The 22,929-nt window shown below is 37.2% G+C and overlaps 1 protein-coding gene across 7 annotated transcripts in view; it reads left to right on the plus strand.

The window, feature by feature from the left end:
- The first annotated feature begins 2,667 nt into the window (after positions 1-2,667).
- Positions 2,668-22,929, plus strand: part of DOP1A (DOP1 leucine zipper like protein A) — a 59,724-nt gene continuing 39,462 nt past the window's right edge. For 5 of the 7 annotated variants that reach the window (XR_014953656.1, XM_085574784.1, XM_085574788.1 and 2 more), the window contains exons 1-8: positions 2,668-2,774; positions 13,720-13,911; positions 15,058-15,239; positions 17,357-17,527; positions 18,865-19,054; positions 19,633-19,731; positions 20,810-20,909; positions 21,933-22,042. Coding sequence is in view for 6 of the 7 variants with exons in the window: in XM_085574784.1 (XP_085430910.1) it covers positions 13,774-13,911; positions 15,058-15,239; positions 17,357-17,527; positions 18,865-19,054; positions 19,633-19,731; positions 20,810-20,909; positions 21,933-22,042 (990 nt within the window). In the remaining variant the exon portion in view is untranslated. Of the gene's footprint in view, positions 2,775-3,184; positions 3,324-13,719; positions 13,912-15,057; positions 15,240-17,356; positions 17,528-18,864; positions 19,055-19,632; positions 19,732-20,809; positions 20,910-21,932; positions 22,043-22,929 lie in introns of those variants that run through there. The other 2 variants (XM_085574786.1, XM_085574785.1) reach the window with 2 other exon arrangements.

The raw sequence follows: 22,929 nt of genomic DNA on the forward strand, positions 1-22,929 counted from the left end.
GTAATCTTAGTCCTTGGAGTTATCAAAACCAAGTAGGACAGTCCCAAAGCAGAAAATGGAGGGTTAGATTTTGTGGGAAAAAAAATACAGCAGGCAATAGACAGTTTCAACTGAGTTATTTTGTTGTTTTTAACAAAGCATGATTTTATTGAAGTATTCTAAGATGGGACTGTACTGTCTACACGCTGTTCTCAGTGTGGTGATGTGGGGTTGTGTTGTTGTTTGTTTCCTTTATTTTTTAAGGAAGAAAAATAATTAGTCCACATGGTGGGTTTCATTTCCAATTACTTCACAAACAAATTTGTATTGTGAACTAATTGTTGTGGACAAGTAGGTCATACATCAAACATAAACCCCATGTAATTATAGAATTGACTCCTAGTATTAGTAAAAGGGTCTTTGATGTTACAAAGGCCTGCTCAAAGCTACAGTTATGAATAATCTTAAATGTTCACAGGGTGTGAGCCTCACTTATTTAAAATTGTCTATTATAGGTTCCTCATCATTTCTGCTATGAAATAATTACAGAGAAAGGAAGGTAAATTTCCTACAGAGCAAGTGCACCTAACATCAGTGCTGCACCCAGCCCAGTATTTTGACTCCAACGTCAGTAAAACAAGGTACTAATAAGGAAGAGCTTCATAGTGTGGTTGTTTCCAGGTACTGCCCCTGTGGGTACATCCCTACCCAATTCCTTCAGTGTCCACTTATGGATGTGTTTGTCACCAATATGAATAATGTATCCTTCAACCGACAGATAGTTAGTGTCCAAGGCCCCAGCCCCTGGTGCCAATATGTTCTAGAAGTTTTCTGTTTTGCAGAAAAGAATTTTCTGTGCCTCCTCATTCTCATACTGTGGGGTTTGGTTAACAACTTTGTTGCCTTTCATGGTTTTGTAGAATTTGATCAATCCTCTCCCCTGCCTTCTCTCTCTGCATCAAACAGTCGCAGTCATTATTGCTCTTGCTGTAATATAGCAGTGACATCTCTCCACAGTGCCTTTCCCAACTTCTCTACATCCCTCTTGAGCTGTGAAAACAAGAATTGATGCCATAATCAATCTGAGACTGCATCAGCCTTTTACACAGCAGCCAAGCAGCTACCTCTGTCTTGTTCCCAATATTCTTCCCAACGATATACAATGTTCTTTTGATTGCCACTGCACATAAAGTTGATGAGACAATTTGAAGGAAGTGTTTTGGAGCTCTGAGCTGTAACTGTCACTACTAAATTCAGCACAAGGGAAACTTAGGAATCCAACCACTCTGCAATGCAGTAGCATGTGAAAGCACACGGTCAGTTATGGACAGTCACTTCCCCTCTGTGAAGTTCACTACTGTTAAATAGCTCCAAAAGGATGACTGACCTAATTAACAATTATATCTCAAAGGCATTTATAAGTATCTTAAAAAAAAAAAAAAAATAAGGGCACTATTCCAATAAAAATACATGACATAGAGTCATACTTGATGCCTCAGAAAACCAGTGGAATCTATCAGCTTTCAAGAAAGTAACTTTTTTTCATGTACCAATTCCTGGTATAGTTTAATGAGAAAAGGAATTGCATTCACTCTTTATTATTATCCCAAGTCTGGAGAATAAAATTAGACTTCATTAAATATTGGCTGGCAACATAAGTCACCGAGTAGATTTATAAATATTATGAGATTTTCCCCTGGCAATATTTTAGAAATACTTATCCTCAGACAAAGCCTAAAATATTAATTATGTAAGATGAGAACACTCTTTTTCTTTTTTACAGTTACTGAAGTAATTCATAACCATAAACTGTTTGCTATTATGAAGCTTGCTTAAATTTGAGAACTGTAATGATGACTTAAAACTAACAGATTACAATCTAAGAGCTGTACCCTTTATACTGTGGAACTGGCTAGTTGTAAAATCACTCCTGTAATGCAGTAAAAAAAAAGTCCTTTGAATACCATCCATGTGGGCAGTCATACATTTTTATGTGTAGTAAGCATTCAAGCATACTAATCACAAGAAATTTTAGAAAATTCTCAATACAGCTACTGCTAACATAAAAGTAATCTCACATCATGGTGTTACAGACCAGTTTGGGCTGGAAGAGACCAGATGGGGGTAGGCCTCTTCTGCCAGGTAGCCAGAGACAGGACAAGAGGACAGTCATAAGCTGTGCCAGGGGAGGTTCAGGTCGGACATTCAGAGGCAATTCTTCACAGAAAGGGTGATTAGACATTGGAACGGGCATCACATCCCAATGGAGTCGCATTTCCTAGAGGTGTTTAAAGAAAGACTGGACATGGAAATTAGTTCCATGGTGTGGTTAATATGGTTGTGTTTGATCATAGGTTGGACTCGATGATCTCAGAGATCTTATCAACCTAATGGATTCTGTGATCTTAGAGATCATGTCCTTCCAACCCGGCTGCCGTGAGCAGGGACACCTTCTACTACAACAGATTGCTCAGAGCCCCATCCAATCTGGCCTCGAACACTTCCAGCATGCACAGCTTCACTGGGAAACCTGTTGCAGTATAATTTTCTAAAGAACCACCCAGTTCCATTTTTACCTGCGCGGTGTTTGGTGAGCTCAGTGAACGTCAGGCGAGCTAAACAAACGCGCACTCACACCGAGCCCGCTGCGCGCCCGCGCACCGCGCACCGCGCACCGCCAGGGGGCGCAGCGCGGCGCAGCGCGGCGGGCGGGGCGGCGCGGGGCACGCCGGGAGCTGTCAGGGCGGCGCGGGGCTGCCGGTGGCGGTCGGGCTCTTCCGGCTCGGGTCGCTCAGGTAACGCCGCTCCCTCCGCTCCTTCCCCGGGACCCTGCTGCGGGCACGCAGCGCGGCCCGCCGGCCGCTGCTGCTCCTGCTCCGGCTCTCCTCCCTCCACCCTGTCGCCGCGCCGGTGTTGGGGAGGGTCCGCCCCTGCAGCCGAGCCGAGTCGGCCCTCTGCTCTGTCCTGCTCTCCTCTGCCCTGCCCTCCCCTCCGGCACGTCTTGGCGGACGGCGGCCGGGCCGTACGGGGCTGTGTGCGAGGGGCAGGTGCTGAGGAGCCCGGGAGAGCGGTTGTAGCCTGTTAATTACGCTGCATCAATTGACCTGTGGCAGCTGCCCCCGCTCCCCGCTGGGCTCTGTGCCCCGCAGCGCGCCCGGGTGAGTTTTGGGTGCGGAGCCTCGCCCCCCGCCCTCAGGACAGCGCCGGCGGGGCCTGGCTTCCCCTTCGTGGTGGAGCTTCCCCCGGGAGCCCTTCCCGCCTGCCTGGGAACGAGCCTGGCCTTGGGCTGCTGGGGTCGTCCTGCCTTGACCTTGAGCGTCCAGGGGGCGGCGGGCGTCTTTTAGGTGAGATTCCCGATGGCTGGAGTTACTGCGTGTGGTATTTGGAAGGAGACGTGGGACATACGTCTGTCACTGGGTTGTGTGATGCAGGGTTGACTTTCATCTGTTGATGCAGAGATGGCCTTAAATCTTGTGATGCCAGTTTAAAAAGCATAATGACAGCTTCTGGTGTTAAATGTTTTTCAGAAATAATATTTTCATACATGTGACAATAACCAGAGACACCTGAACAATTTATCTCTTTAAGTGACCTCAAATATGTTAGATATGAGGTGCAGGTTTTAAAGAGCTTATTCTGGGTGACTCAACCGTTGCTTTTGCTGCTGATTGCAGGAAACCCTTTCACTCCTAGGTCTTTTTTCAGTATGCACTAATAGTGAAAATGTTATGGTTCTCATGTTAACTGCAGAGTGTTACTGATACCTGAATTTCAGCTGTAGGAGTGTGAAGAGTTAGGAAGACTGTATCTAAAGAGTAACAGGCTAGATACTTGCAAGTAATAAGGTTGAAGATCCTAGTCTATTCATTTTGCTGCTAAGGCTTGGCCTGTGTTAAATACTTAAGCGGGCCTGAATATCAAATTTGCTCTTTTTGTGGGTTTTGTTTTTGTGTTTTTTTTTCTTTTGTTGTTTTTTTTTTTTCCCAATGTTGGTACCTTTTCAAAAACAGGGTGGAATACAGTAGACCTTTTGCATGATAGTGTGATGCCTAAATATTGTGATTATCCAAAATGTACAGTAATTTTCAAAATATCATGTATGAATGTTATGAGGGGGGATGTCAGTTTGGAAAAAGGCGGAATATTTACAGCATAATTTATGATTTTGTTTTCATTGACATAAGAATTGGCACTTTTGGAAACTAAGCAGCCTGTAAATGATATGAGGAGATGCTGCATTTCTAGCTCACTGAATGTCTTGCTTTCCCAGCTTGTTGATAGCACCTGTGACAGTAGATATTTAAACAGCATTTTGTAAATAAAAGGTATCTTAATCTTCTGTTACTGGAGTGGCTGTGCATTTGAGTGGATGGTTCTGTTCACAATATAGGCAGTACTTTTCCTGTGTAAAATTATTGGCATGTTATGCAGACCTTTAGAAATGCTCATCACAGGTACAGCAAGCTTTGTGGGTAAGGTGGTGATATGGTTCAACCCTAGCCAGCAGCCAAGCCCCATTCCCCTGCCTGCAGTACAAGGGAAGAATTAGAAGGATATTAGGAAGAAAACTGATGGGTTGAGATAAGGACAGTTTAATAGGGAAAGCAGGAGACACACAATCAAAGCAAAACAAGGAATGAATTCACTCCTTCCCAAGGCAGGCAGGCGTTCAGCCATCTCCAGGAGAGCATGGCCCCATCCCACCTAGGGTGGCTTAGAAGAAAGCAGACACCATCATTACAAATTATCTCCTCCCCCCCCACTCTGCCTTCCTCCTTCTTTGTATGCTAAGCATGATGTCATGTTGTCTGGAATATCCCTTCGGGCCGTTGGGGTCACCTGTCCCAGCTCTGTCTCCTCCGAACATCCCATGCACCTTCAGCCTGCTCACCAGCATGGCAGTACAAAAAGTAGAAAAGGCCTTGGCTCTGTGTAACCCTGTGCAGCAATAACAAAAACATCTTTATATTATCAACCATGTTTAGCACAAATCCAAAACAGCCTCTGCCAGCCACTGTGAAGAGAATGAACTGTACTCTGCTGGTGTAAATGGGCTCAGCCTGTGATCTCCTGTCATTGTTTCCTGTTTCAATACAGGGAGGATATTTCCATGTGTTCATCACTGGTTTAGTTCTCTTGGCCACTGTTCCTGCTGTCCACCTTTAGTGTCTTCTTGCTTAGCCAGGAATGACTCTTTGCTCTGGGTTGGCTGGCTGAAAATGCTTATTGATACTCTTTTCTTTTGTTCCTTTTCTTTTTTTTTTTTTTTTTTTTTGTCTTGGTGGGGCTGTATTATGTTAAATCTGCAGTGTGTAGAAGAGAACCAAGAAGAGATATGAAGTATGTTGTTAAAAACCTCTGTTTTGAGAATGGTTGAGAAAAGTAGGAGATAGACGCTGCACTAAATGATACTTGCTAAAGCATGAAATAGAAAAATGGAAGTAATTTTTCTCTATGCACATAAATTGTCTTCCAGATTAATAACCATGTTGCTCTGACTTGTAGCTGAAAAGAAGCTGAATGATAAATAGAAACAGTAAGTGATATGTTTCCCTCTGAGAGGCCAGGGAGAAGAAACACTGCAGGATCAACCATTTTCTCCCAACAACTTAAACAAGAAATGAAAACACCAAGAAGAATCAGTAAATAGTTTTACTAGTCAACACATTCCTATTTTTATCAGAAACTTGTTGTTCAGTATAAGCATTAAAAAATAATTAGAAGTCAGGGAATGGTGCTTTGCTTAAATTGGTTTTTCATTTGAAGAAATTGTAGTTAATTTAACTTTTTATTTATGTCTTTTCTGGCTTACCTCTGAGGACAGGGAGAGTGAACAAGTTTTGGTCCAGGCACTGTTTTCAGAAAAGATTCTACTTTACAAATGCCTTTGAAATCTACCTCTGGAACTGGGAAACCAGATGCATTGTAAAATGTAACCAGTCTAGATAATGCAGAGATGTATGCATGACATATGACACTATTTCAGAATTAAAATCAGAATAAAATTATTGAAATTAGTTGAAATTTGAAATTAATGAATTGCAAATACCTTAGACCTCGGGGCATAATAAAAAAGGAAGATAGACAAAGTCTTGCCCAAATGCATTGTATTATGTTATCCAAGTAAGGTAAGGATAAGGATATGAGACCTTCTGACATGCCTTTGTGGAAAGACCTATCAGGATCGTTTGGAGACAGGATGTTAAACCCACCTGATGCTACATATTGGAACAATGGGTATGGATTAATGAAAGGCTATTGTGAGCAAAGAATAAATGAATAAATTATCTGGCTACCACTTTTTTGTTGTCAATTTGGTAGATTCTGTGTTAAAACTCTGTATCAGAATATTTTAAGAGAAGTCTCAATGTGAAGGCACAGCATTACCCTGGACGCAAAGCTTCTCTCTCAGTACAGAGTACTGCAAGTGTAATGTAAGACAGTGAACCTCATATAAGTCCTTTTTTTTTTTTTTTTGTGTGTACTAAGCTGAAAAGTATTCTCAAGTTGGCAAACTCTGCTTTAAAAAAAAGTATAGTAAAAATATAGCTATAAATTAAGTGATTCTGGTTTGAGTTGATTTCAATGTTATGTTTGCTATGGCTTTTTTACTGTTGTTCATTTTTTATTTATTTTAAATGTATTACATATTAATTTAACTTACTAATTTGACAAGAGTAAAAAATATGCAAGAAAGAAGAATACCTCAAGATGAGTCTCCTCTCAATAAATGCTTGGAAAAGAAAAGCTGGGTAGTTAAAAAGGAATTCTTTTCAGAGAGGGTATAGGGACCATTTGAAGACATGAGGCTGAAACACACAAAAGTGAAAATAAATTGCCATTTATTTAAGGAAGCCTGTCCCGTTCCCGTGCTCAGGCAGCTGGAGAGAAGATAACTATTTGATGTCGTGTACTTATCAAGCACTACTCGACAGGGAGGGCGGTGTTCCCCGGGCCCGGTGGGTGTGTGTGAGAGCTGGGCAGTGCTGCTGTGGGACTGGGCAGGCACAAAGCTCCCCGTGCTCACAGGTGGCGCAGGAGCCACGGGGGAGGGTGCAGTTCCGCTCGCCCCAGAGCTCTCGTTCTCCCTGTGACAGTGCTTTTTCCAGCCCACTGAACTTGTGGTTACCATGGATGTGGCTGTGGCAGGTAAATACCTTCCGTATCCTGTTCAGAGTAATCCAAACTGCCTTATTGCTCGTATTCAGTCTCACACTCTATGAAGATGAGAACTGACGCTGTATGATGTTGCAGATTTGATTGTAGATAGCTGAAAAAGGCTCTACCAGCTCAGGGAGCAAGCCAACCTTTTTTTTTTTTTTGACCATGGCAACAGTTTCTTTTGGTCCAGGGAGCAGTAGTTGATACTCTGTATACGATGTTACAGATAGCTTTAGAGTAAGGATTTTATGTTTTTGTTTGGCTTAGTATTGTGAATGTTACTGGTGACTCCAGATCATATTTCATGTCCTAGTGGAAGGTGTCCCTGCCCATGGCAGAGGAGTTGGAGCTAGATGTGCTTTATGGTCCCTTCTAATGCAAAACACTCTATGATTTAAAAAAACTTCTTAAATATTTGCTGTTGTTCAAGTGTCAGCTGTGAGAATGAAATAATTATTTTTAAAATGTCTTTAATCAAATTGTTCAAACTTCTTTGGAAGTATTGCTGTCAAAATTTAGGTTGTGTGGAAGGATGGTAACTGTGTGAGCTGAGATGAAATAAAGTTTAAGGAGGCAACCCTCTGAACACTTGTCAGATTGAGTGAATGGTAAATTTTAGGGTTTTTTGGGTTTTTTCGTGTTTGTTTGTTTTTTTTTCTTCAAATATGTAATTTGAGGGAAATAGTGATCAGTTCTAGATTTAGACTGAAATATTGGTTGTTCAGATAGGTCAACAAAGGGAAGAAGGGGACAAAAAAAAGTACTTTGAAGTAAGTGTTGAAGAATAACCACAATTTCAAGGAAGCATTTTCCCATTTTTCACTGTGTTGTGTAATTCTGACTTAAATTACCATCTGTTTTTTAGTAAGACATGTTCGATGTTTAGCATAATTTAGAATAAGAAGCAGTGCTATCTGGAGCTTTGTTGATTTTTGGATGTAAAATGATCACTGATTAAGCTGTAATTTATTACATAGATAATTCAGGAATCATTTGTTGTAAGAAAGGAAAAATGGGGAAATATTATTTTAGTAAGAAGAAATAATTTTAGTTAATGTTTGACTTGAGTTGTAAGAGGCAAATCATCATCATCTTTCATTTACTGAGTGACATAAGTTCAGATCTGTGAAATCTGAATATGTGATTTGATCTCACGAAGAATGATATTTTAAAAGTAGAGACTCTGTTGTAAGATTCTGGCATTCATGAAGTGCAAAAGTACTTAACTCTAGAAAAATGATGTCTGTTATACGTTGCCAGAAACACTAAGATAGTCCTGAGCAATATGCAGGCACTAGTGCTAAAGGGCTGAAATAAAAGGAATCAGAAGTGTTCTGTTGGTGGGTCTGGAGTCAAAAATCAAGATTTCATTCTAGTATATCAAACTGTTTTGTAGTTTACCTGTTATATATTGAGAACTGTAATAAAATAGAATTGAGTAGTGGGGTTAAAATGTCACTCTAAACTCAGTTTCTAAGAGGCAATTGGAAGAGATATGTATTTGTCCATGAGAGTGAGAAGTCTTTGGTCACTTTCTTCTCCCCTCTGACAAACAAATAGACATAGATTTTATTTTTTTTTTTTTAATTTCAGAAAAATTGTACTCTAAAGCATATTCATTTAGGGTTTGTTTATAATTAAAAATTTGTTTTCTCAAGTAGTAACTAGAGTAGCAGAATCCTTAGAAGACTTGTTGTATGTATTTTATGAATTTTTAAGCTTTTTTCTTGCTCCTCTTTATAAACTCCTGTCTGGTTTAAGCCACTCTTTGGAAGACCATATAACAGGAATAGCAGAAAGAACATTTTACATATCTGATGTACTTGCATCAGACTGTGCTCAGTGATAGACTTTGGTTTATTCCAGTCTTTTTTCTGTGAAGAACATGCAAAAGATGGAAAAATGTACTAATTTTCTTTTTACTGACAGTTTGATTTTTTAAAATGTAATAATAAATAAACTTGTAGCTTTATAAGTAAGGAGGGTGCACATCCAGTTGCTAAGCTAACCTCTGTAGTACAAGTCATAGGTTTTCTTGCATTTAGTTCTTTTTTGATATGAGAATAACTCCCAGGAAAACACCCTGTGTTGATTTAGAAGTTGCCAGTATGTGTAATGCACAGATTATTATACAGATTTTATTTAATTAAATTTTGTTGTGAAAGAAATTTGAACACCTAAAGCAGAGTTGTTTTTTCTGTGGAAAAATATAATGTTCTGTGTCCACTTGTGAATATGACTATGTAGAAAAGTACTGAGAAGTTATTAATCACAATATTAAATCTTACTAAGTATTGTAGACTGTTGAAGGATACTAATGATGTAATGGCTAGTTATAGTTAATAATACTGCTAGGTGGGGTTCTTTTGTTTTGTTTGTTTGTGTAGTATGGGGGAGATTCTTCTTTTGTTATTCTACTGAATAGCAGTTGGCAAAATAAGTTCAAATGTTTCTTATTCTTCAGAAGATGAGAGATTCCTATTTGAAAAATTACAAATAAGAGGACTGTGGAAAGTCAATCTAGAAGCAGAGTAATTAGCTGTAATTGTAAAATCTTTATTTGTGGTTGTAGAAGAATGTATGTATTTTCTGTATATGAATTTTATCTGAAGAGTCTGGTGTGGGATTTGCAAGACTTATTTTGCTATTCATGTTGTTAAATGCTTCTGAGGGGAAGCAAAGCATAATAAATTACCAAGTGACAAGGCTTCTGTTTTCTTTGTATTCAAATCTGTGTTTGTATTGAGTCTATTTAAATACAAATGTTTTTCTGCAGTTGCTGACTTAATATGGGGGCACTATCGACTTACAAAGTAGTCGCACTACAGTGAAATTAGAATGTTTTGTCATCTGCTTTTTAATTGTCTGATAGTTCTTTTTCTGTACATCCTATAGCCACCTTTGAAATGGTACACAATTTTAAAAATGCCTTGGAATACTGCATTGCAAAGCAGAAACCCTGAGGAATTCAAAGGAGCAAACTTGTGAGCTCAGATTCTTACAGTACTTGGAACAAATCTTGAGATTTCTGAAAGTGATTTGATGTATGCAGATTTGTGCTCCATAATCAGCCACTGGACCTGTACCATTATTTCAGTATTACAGATTGGGTGAAACACACAAATAGAGCAATTTCTGATGCTTGAAAAATATGAGTGAAATAGTAGCAAATCAAACCTGAAGAGGAGTTTTGGGGTAAAATAGATAAGGAAGAGCTTATGAATCAAGTCTTATAACCTTGTGATTGAATCAGAACAGAATCTAGATAAAAGCTGCATTTATGAAATTGATTTGGTGAAGCTGCTGTTCCTCTCCATGTTCCTTTGGCTTCAGTGAAAAACATTTAGAACCTCTTAAACAGGTGAATAGTTTGTGTTGAGGTGAGACAGAAGGCACTTAGGTACAAAAGTTATGAAGTATAAGCACATGCTGTGGAAACACAGCTGAAGCAGTATTGTTTTAACATGAGTTGGAGGAAAACCAATACCACCTCATCAGTGAAGGGACCTGAAGGCTGCTCTGGGATCACACTATGCACAACCCGCTGCAGAAGAGCCACAACCCCAGACACCTGCTGTCCTTGTCAGAGTCATGTGCAAAGACTCCACAGACATCCAGGTGTACCCAGATTCATGTGGTATTGGTATTTTAATCCCTGCTAGAGGTGAAGTAGAAGGTAGTAAGTGTCAGGACCGACTTCTGCAATCACTTATGATTTAAATATATGAAGTTATTTGAAACTGTATAGTACATCTTAGGTAGTTTCTTCCTCACTGATAATAAGCTTTCTGCTGGGATGGAAAGCATATTTACTTTTTGACATTCATTTAAAAAGTCATCGCCATCTAACAGGTCAGTGATTGTCTGTGTCAGACTCATGAGAATGGCTTAACCTTCAATCTGAGAAGCTTGCCTCATCTAATCTGGTATACAAAGAAGGAAAAACACCCCCAAAGGATAGCGCTCTTCATATCTTTGTTTAAAAGGAGAAACAAATAAAAAACATTCCAAGGAAAGTTGGCCCTCATGCCAAATGGTGGTTTGTAATGACAAGATAAATGCTTTATTCTGTAGGCTGTGTGATGGTGTAGCAGAAAATGCTATTTTTCAATTTTTTGTTTTTTGATTTATCAAATTTTATTTTTATCTCATTTTTTGAAAGTAGTAAACTATGGGAGAATAAAGGTGTGATACTTATAAAGGAATAGGCACTACCAATCTTTATGTTGTATTGAAATACTAGTTGTAAAAGAAAATATTTTTAATTTTGCATTTTTATTATAGATGAAGAGAACAGGAAAGTATTGATAAGAATACATTATGGAAACATGAAAAGATTAAAAACTACATTGTGGAATATCTTCATGCTAAACAGAAAGAAAACCATAGTAAACAAGTTTATTTTTATGAATGAGAACTCATAACAATTGGCATTCCTGTAATTTTAATGATTATAGAAGTACTCCAAGGTTTATAAAAATAATACATTACATTTGAGTAGTATTGTCTCTGGGTGCCTCACTTATTAAGGCTACTCATGATTTGTCTAAAACCGAGATTTCTTTGTGGGAAAAAGTATGCAAGAAATTCTTTGCATAAATTCTTTTTGGAAAAAACTGAACTTTTTGTAAGATAGAAAAGTGAGACCATAATTGTAGAGTAGTAAGAAAATAGAGTATGTTTTTTCTTCTCTGTACAAAACTTCATAATGATTATATTTGCACAGCCAGTGTGCAGTAGACTTGTCTAAAAGCACAGTTATTCGGTCGAAGATGTTAGTGTATTTTGTTTTCAAAATTAAGGGATTATTCTGATTAGTTTTTAAGTCTGAAAAGAAGCTACCTGTTTAACCCTGTGCTCTACCAGTTTGTTTAACCTCTGATAATGCTTTAACAGACCACTCACTCTCAGGTCTTCAAGCACTTGAGGAAGACAGAGCCTGTCTTCCACTCAGCCATAGTGGTTGTATTTATGCTTTAGCTGGATAAAAAGGATTCTGATGCATTCTTCACTCAAAAGTAATTATTTACTTTGTCAAATTCCTTTTCCATCCACTGTGCCCGGAAAAAAATTGAATTGTACTTCTTTTATATGTTAGTTCTTTCTTCTTTTTTTCAGTGTTAATACTTTATTTCACTTTTGGAGATCAGGCTTTGGTGGTTGTGCAGCTGTCTTTTTGACAAATCTGTTGGCATTTTACAGGTTTCCCAGAACAAACCTGATCTTTTTTGGGATTTAATCCAAAAATTATTATTATAAAATGAAACCACGTGAAAAGGGTTTTTGTTTTTTAATTAAAAATTATATCTAAGTTCTTTATGCCAGTGAGATATTGTGGAATCTATCAATTTGACACTCAGAATATGTTTTTTAAATAATGGTTTGCATTTCTGTTCTGTCTTGGAGACTGTTATTATTAGTCTGCCATCAGAATCAAGAGTGCAGAAACCTTGTAATTTTTTTGGCCTTTTTATTCACTCCTTCCATCCAGCTCTTTTCATTTTGTCTGCCACTACTTTGTTTTTCTCTGTTCTTGCAACTTTCCTTATCATATGTGGAAGACAGTCTTGTTTTTTCAGCCATGCTTCAGCCTGCACTTCTGCACACGATTTTCTTCCCATCTCTCTTTAATTGAGACAGAAGAGAACAGCATCTGCTGAATGTCAAGTCTTTTCTGAAGGCAAATACAAAAGAGATGCCAAAAAGTTTCCCTCAATAACACCTCCTTTAAAAGGGGCACCAAATCTGCCTTTTTCACAGACATGCTACAATAGCATTTCACATTGAGTTGTATTTGCTTGGGGTGAAAGTAGCCTAAAAAACTCATTTCTTTTAAAAGGTTATTGAACTTCTGTTATTAAAAAAAAATAGTCCATAACCTATAAAAGTACAGGGTGATGTTTCTGGGACTAAAATATCTTAATTACTTGGTATAGACTACCACATAATGAAAATATATTGGACAAATTGCAAAAGCCTATAATTACAGAACACTGGTAAATATGTGCTTTTGTTGTGCCTGGATGACAATAATAGCAAAACAAAGTAGAGTTGCATCACTGGATTAGAATAGCAAGTCTTGTAAAAGGAAGTGTTGATGCACAGAAGTCCTCCTGAATAGTGTGTAACTATTGTATGTGTCCTTCAGTTTTGTCTTCTGCTTGGAAGTGATTCAGAAAGATTGGTGTCTTTTGTTTGCAGAAAGGCTGGTTTGTTGCAAGTTGGGGGTTTCTGGTGATGGACCTCAAGGAAGTAAAAATCACAAATGAAAAATCACTTTGTTGCATTGTTTAGAACAAACAATGCTTTTTGGAAGAGACAATGGATTAAATTTTCTAGGGATTTTAATTTGGCTTCTGATGTTGGGATGTTTTTATTATTTGTTTCAGTTTTTTAATAGGACTTGATGTTGGACATGTGTTAAATATTTCTTAATATTTGTTTGCAATATGTTAGCTTTTGTTTATGGTTTGTTGTAGCCTGATTTAATATTTTTTAATGTCTTTGATGAAGATGTATTGCTTTTTATACATATTTTAACAATATTTTCAGGGCTTTTTTCTTTTATCTTTTGAATAGGTAATGTCTGTACATGAATTGCAAGCTGGTCTCTAGCGGGGACACCGTGGGAGGATGAACACGGAGGAGCTGGAGCTACTGACTGATTCCAAGTACAGAAACTATGTAGCTGCTGTTGACAAAGCACTGAAGAACTTTGAATATTCCAGTGAATGGGCAGACTTGATATCAGCACTTGGGAAGCTAAACAAGGTATGCCTGGCAAGTGCTCTTAAAAAGACTCAGGAATTGCAAAAGGTACTGGTGTAACAGTACAGAAGAGCGAGATTCCAGCCATCTCTTGCAAATTTTTCAGTGCTCTGAGCCAAGTGTTGGGTATGTGCAAGGAGCAAACAAATCAAACACCTTTCTAAGACCTAGAGTTGAACTCTTTGTATCTAAAGGGAGAAGTTATTTACATTTCTAGTGGAAATAAATGCAGTATCTCTTTTATTAGTAACATGTAATTCTAGTATCATTCAATGTTATAGAAATAATGTGAAAAATAGTAACTGGTATAAATATCAGCAGTAGTTTTATGAATAATAAGTTCTAAAATGAGGCTCAAATCATTCATGGACCAGAGAATGCTATAGTTCTGATTCATTTAAACAGTTAATTTTAAAGGGAAATATCATTGTAATCCTTAATAGCACTTCACAAATGCATACAGATCCTGATATTCATAAAAATCACGTTTTAGTCAGTCGTATGTATTTCTAGGCAGCCTCGCTCAGGAAAATGACAATATACTTGGAAGTGGCATCATTATTTTGTATAAACTCTCATTTCTTTCTTTCTTTTTTTTTTTTTTTTTTTTTGATGGTAACATTTCTTGCTTCATGTTTGTGCAATGTCAAGGCTATGATATAGAGAGAGAGAAAAAAAAATCAAAATATGTAAAAAGCAACTCTGTTCTCCAGTCCTGAAGTGATTGCATGGTTTGACAGTGGTAAAGTTTCGTGTGATCTCACTCTATTGCATTCTCTTAAAGCTATCCCAGACTCATGACCCACAGTTTAATAGTCCTCTTCGAGCTAGTTGATAATGGATTTTATGAAATGGAAATAGCAATTTTTGTCCTCAAATGGATGAGTAAATAACAAATGGACAAGCTGTAGGCAAGAAGCCCATTACAAGTGAAGTTGCCTTGGTAATATTACCTGTAATGAGTGTATAAGTGAAAAGCATGGCAAAGAAAAAGCTCCATAGTAGATTTTAATGGCCTTGGGTTTTTTTCTTGTAACCTAGGTTTGTGTGGTGACTTAGGAAACATATCCAGGAACTCCTTTATAAAATATGCACTTGGTGTTTAACTTATTTTGTGCTGTTTTTCTTTTTTTTGTGCTAATTTACCAGGTGCTACAGAACAACGCCAAGTACCAGGTAGTACCCAAAAAGCTGACGATAGGCAAACGCTTGGCACAATGTCTGCATCCAGCTCTGCCCGGAGGTGTTCATCGGAAGGCACTTGAAACATATGAGATCATTTTTAAAATCATTGGACCCAAGCGCTTGGCCAAAGACCTGTTCCTCTACAGGTACAATATTTTAAACAACTCCATTCCAAATGCATAGTCAAGATACTTTTGCTTTCCTGCATTTTATATTCACAGTATTTCTTTGTAATATGGCAAGAATCAATCAAGAACCAATTTCTTTCCCTCATGTTACTGATGCTTGTCTAATATTTTTCTTCTGAATATTATATAATGGAAGAGAAACAGATCACCTAAATTTTTGTTAGGAACTGATTTTATCATTGAAATGAAATTTTCTGCCTATGTGTACTGTATGTATAGTAAATGAAAAGTTAGCTCCTCATTTTATTAACACTACATTTTACTATTTTAAGTGTTGTTGGAAAAGAATCTGAGTATAGTTTGTTGCAAGAAACTTTATTATCAAATTAACAGAACAGAAAGATTTTGTTTTGTTAGCATGGGGGCAAGTACAAACTTTTTCTCAGTCTCTGGAATTGATGATAATGAAAAGGAAGGATAACCTTGAAAAGTTTAGTCAGCATATACTGGTTTCTAAAACCTCCATTACGAGGTGTATATTTTTGGTTGGGTGGTATGGGCAAGACATTAAGTTATTTATTATATAATGAATAGAGAAATGTGTGCACACTGTCACATATGGTTCTTAATCTTTACCTGTCCTGAGATTAGAATGTTTAGGTAGAAAAGGTGTGCATCAGTGCTTGGAAAGAAATTGCATACCTTAACATCAGTTCTTCTGTCTTGCATGGTCAGGATGTTTATATATAATCACATTGAGGAGGGGAATGCTTTGGTTCTCTATTTCCACGTTTTAAAAGAAACTGTGAACTCATAGCTAATGTTTTTTGCTTGTACAGTGATTCAGTAGCTGCAAGATCTCATTAACAGTAAGTTCTAGGGTAATGGAAAATGCTACCTTGTATAATCTAACTAAAAGCTATTGTTACTACTGCTAGGGCAAAGACAGACATTCACATTAAGGTATTATCAAAGATTCCAGTATTTGTCATGAAAGCAGAATGCCAGTGTCTGAACAGCAGGTCTTGAAGTGTGAGTAATAGCTTTACAAAGAATGACTATGGGTTAGTGGGCTGCTTATTGGACAAAAAGATATTTTCTGTAGAAAAAAGAAGCCAGTTGACAATGGTAAAGGACAGTATCTGCCAGACAGATAAAGGCAAACACATTTTTACTGAAAATGTTATTTTGGAATTGGTTTTGTAGGATCTTTTCCTCTATCATGGACAATATCCTATGAACATAGATTTTTTTTAATAGTAAATTTGTAGGTGTACATTTTAAGACCCTTTCCTTAAAATTACCTTTTTTACTGTTCTTTAATCTTCTTATTCTTATGTCAGGGTCTTCTATCCTAAGTCCTCAATGATTTTTAAAATTGAGGTTGTGTTCACATGCATTTGATTATTAGTATGCTTTGTAATAAAGTGTGATATTTAGCAGTAATAGCAAATTTTATTTTAGTATTTATGTACTTCTTAGGAGACCACATTTATAACTTCCATGAACTTACATTCAAGTAAATTCAGAACATACTTCCAATGTTTTCAGTCCTTTAAAGTCTGTGTTATGAACAGACTTGCAAATAGGGTTTATTGTTAGTTTTAGAATCTGTTTTCAGACTGAATTTCTGAAGTAGGTATGCCTTTGATGCCACTTAACAGTATAAATGTCGTAAATTTTACCTCAAGTTTACTTGCTGAAATAAAACACCATGATTTTTCTTTCAGAAAATTATTTCTATGAATTTCCTCAAATTGCTCTTATACAGTCTTGTTTTTTCTTAATAAGTGCAAAGAAAATGTATTTTTAAATACAGTTTTCATTGTGATGTGGTTCAGTTTGGGCAAAATTAACATTTTGTTATGCAGAGATGCTTCTAGTTTCATATTTATTTTATTGGTGAAAGAAGTAATCTCTAGGCCTTCAGTGCTTGTTATCACAATAGTAGTAAAGCTCATAAGCCTTTGGGTCCATCCAAAGGCAGTCAGATTTTGTGGTGGTCTATGCCTATGCACAATTCTAAGATAAAAATCTGATAATAACTATACTGCATGTGCCTATAGCAGTCTAGAGAGAAATAACATTGTCACATGAGAAGCTTCTTTAAAAAAGGTAAAATTTATTTTTCACAGTTCTGGACTGTTTCCACTCCTTGCCAATGCTGCTATGTCTGTCAAGCCAACGTTATTGAGTCTGTATGAGATTTATTACCTCCCTTTGGGGAAAACATTGAAACCAGGACTGCAAGGACTGTTAACTGGGATTCTGCCTGGGTTAGAGGAGGGATCAGAGTATTATGAAAGGTAAGGATACTTATGTTAATAAGGTGATTGTTTGGTCTGGGGGAAGGGTTTACTGTAATTTTTCACAGTGTACTTCTGTGTGGATTTTGTTTTCAAGGTACTTGCTTTTTAATTTGATGCTGTCATATTAATTGCAACAGAATGCTATGGTAGGAGGTTCTTAGCATTAATTAGGACAAATTAACTGTTAGTTGTTCCTGCTGGTAGTTATGGAAAGGGAATTGGCATTAAGCAGACTTAGTGTTATATGTCAGTCTCTTCTCCCAGGTAACAAGCAATAGAACAAGAGAAAATGGCTTTAGGTTGTTCCAGGAGAGGTTTAGGTTGGATATTTGTAAAAATTGCTTCATCTAAAAGGTTGTCAAGCACCAGAATGGGGTGCCTGGGGAAGTAGTGGAGTCACCATGCCTGGAAGTATTTAAAAGCCATGTAGATGTGGCAGTTTAGGACACGGTTTAATTGTGGATTTTGCAGTGTTGGGTTGAACTCAATAATCCTGAAGGTATTTTCCAACTTGAACAATTCTATGACTCTTGATACGGGTTGGCATACATAACTGCAGCATCTGTGCTGCTGAGGTAGCATCTTAACATATTAAAGGATGAAGTTACACTCCATCACTTGTAATTCTTGGAATTGATGCTTACATATTCTTGATATTTCCAACTTCAAGAACTTGAATTTTCACAAATTGTATATCAAGAGCAATTCAACACTATCTTTTTCTATTTCTGTGTAGGCAGACACACACACAATGTGGTTGGCATTGCTACAACAGGGAACAAGGTCTATCCAGCTTGCCTCCTGGGGCCTGCCAGAGGGTGTAGAGGTGCTGCCACATGAGTTGGAGGAAATGAGGACAGGGGAAAGGAATGCTTGTGCTCAAAGAATTGGGGTATTTTTGTGCCCTGTTATTACCAGAAGGGCTCAGTGCAAGGAATGAGAGGGCAAAAGTCATCTGCTTTAATTCTTTTCTTCAGAAGCTATGCTTTCCTGCTGTCTGTCTGAAACCTCTGTCTGTAGCAACATTTGGCTTTAAGTAGCACATGAAGGAGTTATTTGGCTCTTTGAACATAAGGAGTATATAAGGAGTATATAAAGAGAAGCTGTGGGCAAGCCAAAAGCATTTTGCAAGCCAGATTGGCCCACAGGCTTGCTAGCTGGATTGCTCTGTTCAGGCTGCATTATAAGGTTCAGTGTATAACTGGGCCTCTCTTGGCATCTCAAAAGGAAGTTTTGACCTTCCTGTAACAATTAATTTTAATACTTACTAAAACAGGAGGCAGGGGCAGAGCTGTGATACATACCCTGATTCAGCTGACTTGGTTTTACTACAGGACAAACACACTACTGGAGAAAGTTGCTTCAGCTGTGGATCAGTCAGCGTTCTACAGTGCTCTCTGGGGGAGCCTTCTCACCAGCCCTGCAGTGCGCTTGCCTGGCATCACCTATGTCCTCTCCCATCTGAACAGGAAGCTTTCCATGGAGGATCAACTCTACATAATTGGCAGTGACATTGAATTAATGGTAATGTTTTAATGGAGCAATGAACTTAAGTAAATAACTTCATTGAAGTCACTTACTATATAATGTATTTTGAGGGGGGATTTAGATGTAGTCTCTATCTTTGAACTTAGTCTTTGAAGGGATGAAAATGTATGTTTATTATAGCTCCAGTTAAAGTGATGTTTTGGTGCATGATAGGAGGGTTTCAAAGATGAATTAATGTATCAGAACTGCTTAGGTTTTGTGTAAAAGTTTCCATTCATTACATGCTTCAGCTAAAAGTAATTGATTGAGTATTGTTGCAATATTTGGTTCCTTTTTTTTTTTTTTGTTTAAAGATGTAGAGAATAATTTTGTCTTTTAAATTTAAGATATTCGTTGATAATATAAAAAGCAAAAGCTGTTGGTATAGTTTAGGGAATCTGTTGATTCTGTTTCCTCAGCGGTGAAACTTTATTTTCCTATTTTATCTTGTTTCTTTATTCAAAATGACTTCATTTAGTACTTATCATTATTTATAAATAATTTTGAATGCTTTCTTATATCTGCCTCCTTAAAATAATAACTATTCTGCTGGGGGGAATCTACCTTTTCTTCAGGTGGAAGCAGTGAGCACTTCAGTGCAAGATACCAGTGTTTTAGTACAGAGGAGCACATTGGACCTTATCCTTTTTTGTTTTCCTTTCCATATGAGCCAGGTAGGTTATTAACATGAGAGATGAATTGACAAATTCCTAAATGTACTTCACTTCTGAAGTCAGTAGCAGTATTTGGTTGGTTTTTGTAATAATTCTTATCCAAGCTCCAATTACAGTCACACATAGGAGTTTCTCTGATAGGTTTGGCTGTTCTCATGTCATGATCTCTGCTCTTTAACTTGATGTGCTAACTTTGAAGTTAAAGTTAACTTCTGTGTACGTAAGCTTAAATTATGCAAAAGCTTTTAATTTGCTCCAGTTTGATGAGAAAGCAAATTACGTATTCATTTTCAAGTTTCCAATTCCCAGTGTTCAAAATAAGCAAAAGTTAATCCTCTTAGCACAACAGATTCAGAACACTAGAGAATTGAAAATGGTTTTTGGTTTTGCGTGAGTGGTTAGCCCTAGCCGTAGTGGGAGATAGACCTTACAATTTCTAGATAATTTTTTTGGACTGCTTTTATTGTTAGTTATATCCTGGTTTTAAATGATCCATGAATTATTTAAATCCTGGAGGAAAACTTATACAAGACTGATTCTCATCTTGTTATAAATTAGGAAAAACCTTTGCTTCTGTGTAAGAATGAACTGTGTTCTTGCTTGGGGAATTGCTTCACTCACATTTATCAGTTACTATAGGAGTATTTGGAGTGTCTCTGTTTAGGTACTGAAATGTTGAAATTATCAATACAATATTTTTTCAATATTTAGACTTACACAAGCATTTAAAGTAGTAAGAAACTGAAAATGTAGTTGATTTTTTTCTAATTGGATTTTAAAAATTTTCTTCCAAAGCTTTTGCCTCATAGTAAAATGTAATGTCTTATAACAAACAGGAGCTGTTAGTCAAATCTGTTATTTTTGCTGTTCTTAAAGGATACATGTTATTATATAGTACATGTTCCAAACAATAATCATATTTTGGTTTCCTGAGAGCAAGATTGTTTTCTTCTACTGGGCAGAATTCAGAAATGTCAAAACATGAAACTAGCTAGGTTTTTAATGAACATTAAGCTGCTAACATAGAAAAAGCATTACTTTTCATAGTTAAAATTAAATGTGTTTCTGACTTCTTCAGGCAACACGTCCAGACATGATCAGAATTTTGTCAGCAGCCCTTCACGTAGTTCTGCGCAGGGATATGTCACTCAACCGAAGGCTTTATGCATGGCTTCTAGGTAGGTTTGTATTTCATTCCATTGGCCACTAAAAGTGGAAAATGGATTGTATTTTCCTTATCAGTTTGCACTACTGTGTAGAAAGAATCTTGGAAAAATTAAATAATCAATTTCTTTCATAAGAAAGAAAGGCATTTACTCTCTGCATGGACATAGAAGATGAAGAATGTCATCCTGGAACTCATTCCTGTGATATAAATTGTTGATACATTTTCCTCTAGCAGCAGTTATGGGCCACATGCAAGATGTTGTGCTGCTTTTCTTTTATCATTATATTCTATTCCTAATAAAAGGCAGTGCAGATGAAGATCAGTTATGTTGGGAGACTGTCTGAATTCTGTTGTTCTGTATGGCATTATTTAATTCTGGTGTTTGATATTCCTTGCTGTAGTTCTACAGCTAGAGGTGACCTATTAAACATTCTCTACGAATAGGTATCACATACATCTCCTTAAATCAGGTTATCTTAACCATTGTTAATCAATTGATTTTTTTCTTCCTTAAGCCTATTGTTTTCTGCAATTAAAAACTTACTGAGAAAAGAAACTTACAATACAAAGGTCCATCTCGTTAGTGCAATTTTGAAATAAAAATAATTATTTTTTGTGATGTGACTGATATTCTTTCTAACACGTCACTGTGTTTTGGTGATCATCTCTAAAATACTGAATTTTGTGTTCTCATTAATATTGCAATACTTTTATGTGATGGCTTGTGGCTTTCTTTAAAGGATTATGGGTTTTGCAGCATTTGTGAACATTTTTCAAGGAGTATGAGGAGTAATTGGTTGATAATGTTGCATAAAACTAAATTTTTTGATTTGTGTGCAAACTGTTTATGTGAAAATATAACCTGGTTTCCCTTATTAAACTCTATCAAATCATCTTTTTCTTGCCAACATGACTTGGACTTCATATTGGTAAGTTATGAGTGCTAATGTGTTGATTTCTAGTTTAAACAAATTGGCAATATATTCTATTAAACTGCAAATATTTATCTGCTTTGTCTTTTGTTTGCTTGAAGGTTTTGATAACAATGGTGCCCTTGTAGGACCCAGAAGTACAAGGCACAGCAATCCCGAGGAGCATGCCACTTACTATTTCAACACCTTCTCTAAGGAGATGTTAGTCCAGGTAGCTATACTATTTTTATTTATACAATTATATTGGGGCATATATTTTTATAAACAGATCCTGATCAATGTTGCTGTAACTTTATCTTTTGACTTGCCAATACAATGTAACAATGTAATCTTGTCTTTTTTGTGATATTTGTGTCCTATTCTTCCAAAACTTTCTCAGTGGAAAAATGAAGACCTCTAGAATAGCAGAATGAACAGAACAAAAATTAGATTTCTCCCTCACCTTTTCCACACTGAATGAAGCATACATGGATGTTATTTGATTGTGAACCCAGGAAACTGGAGCCTATTCTTTCATGAAACTGAATTGGAGAATTCTCTCCTGTAGATATGGGAAACTCCTCTGTGTCTTGGGCATCAGAAGAAAATTATCAGATGGCACTCAAAGTCTGTGTTAAAAAGATCTTTCTCCCTGCTAGGAAAAGGGAGCATCTTCTGCTGTCTGTTGGCAGCCAGTAATAGTTGAGAAAATTGGCAGTTAAACTAGTTTACTCCTAAAGCCTTCCTATGTGAGTTGAGATCACTGGTTCTAAGAACTGTTGTTTTTCTGACAGTAATGGAAATACAGATGTCTTCTAAACTTCTGTGAGTCTGATCTGGAAGTTGGGAGACATTTTATTTTTAAGGCAAATTGATAAGGTCAGGATTTTTCTGAGTCAGAGCTGTGATGCTATGTATGAGAATGAGAGTGGCAAGTCTAACAGTAGTAGCCGACACAGGAATATTCAGTTCATCCCAGTTCAAAGCTGACACCCAGCAAGGACCTCATTAGCACTCTCTCACCCTCTCACCCTTCTCTTATCACCCTTCTGCCTTCCTTATCAGATGGTTCAGAAATTACTCAAATGTAAAGGAGAGGCCTGAATTAGGTACAGTTTC

The sequence above is a fragment of the Lonchura striata genome, chromosome 3 (genome assembly GCF_050655825.1).
Source record: "Lonchura striata isolate lonStrDom1 chromosome 3, ASM5065582v1, whole genome shotgun sequence".
NCBI lineage: Eukaryota > Metazoa > Chordata > Aves > Passeriformes > Estrildidae > Lonchura > Lonchura striata.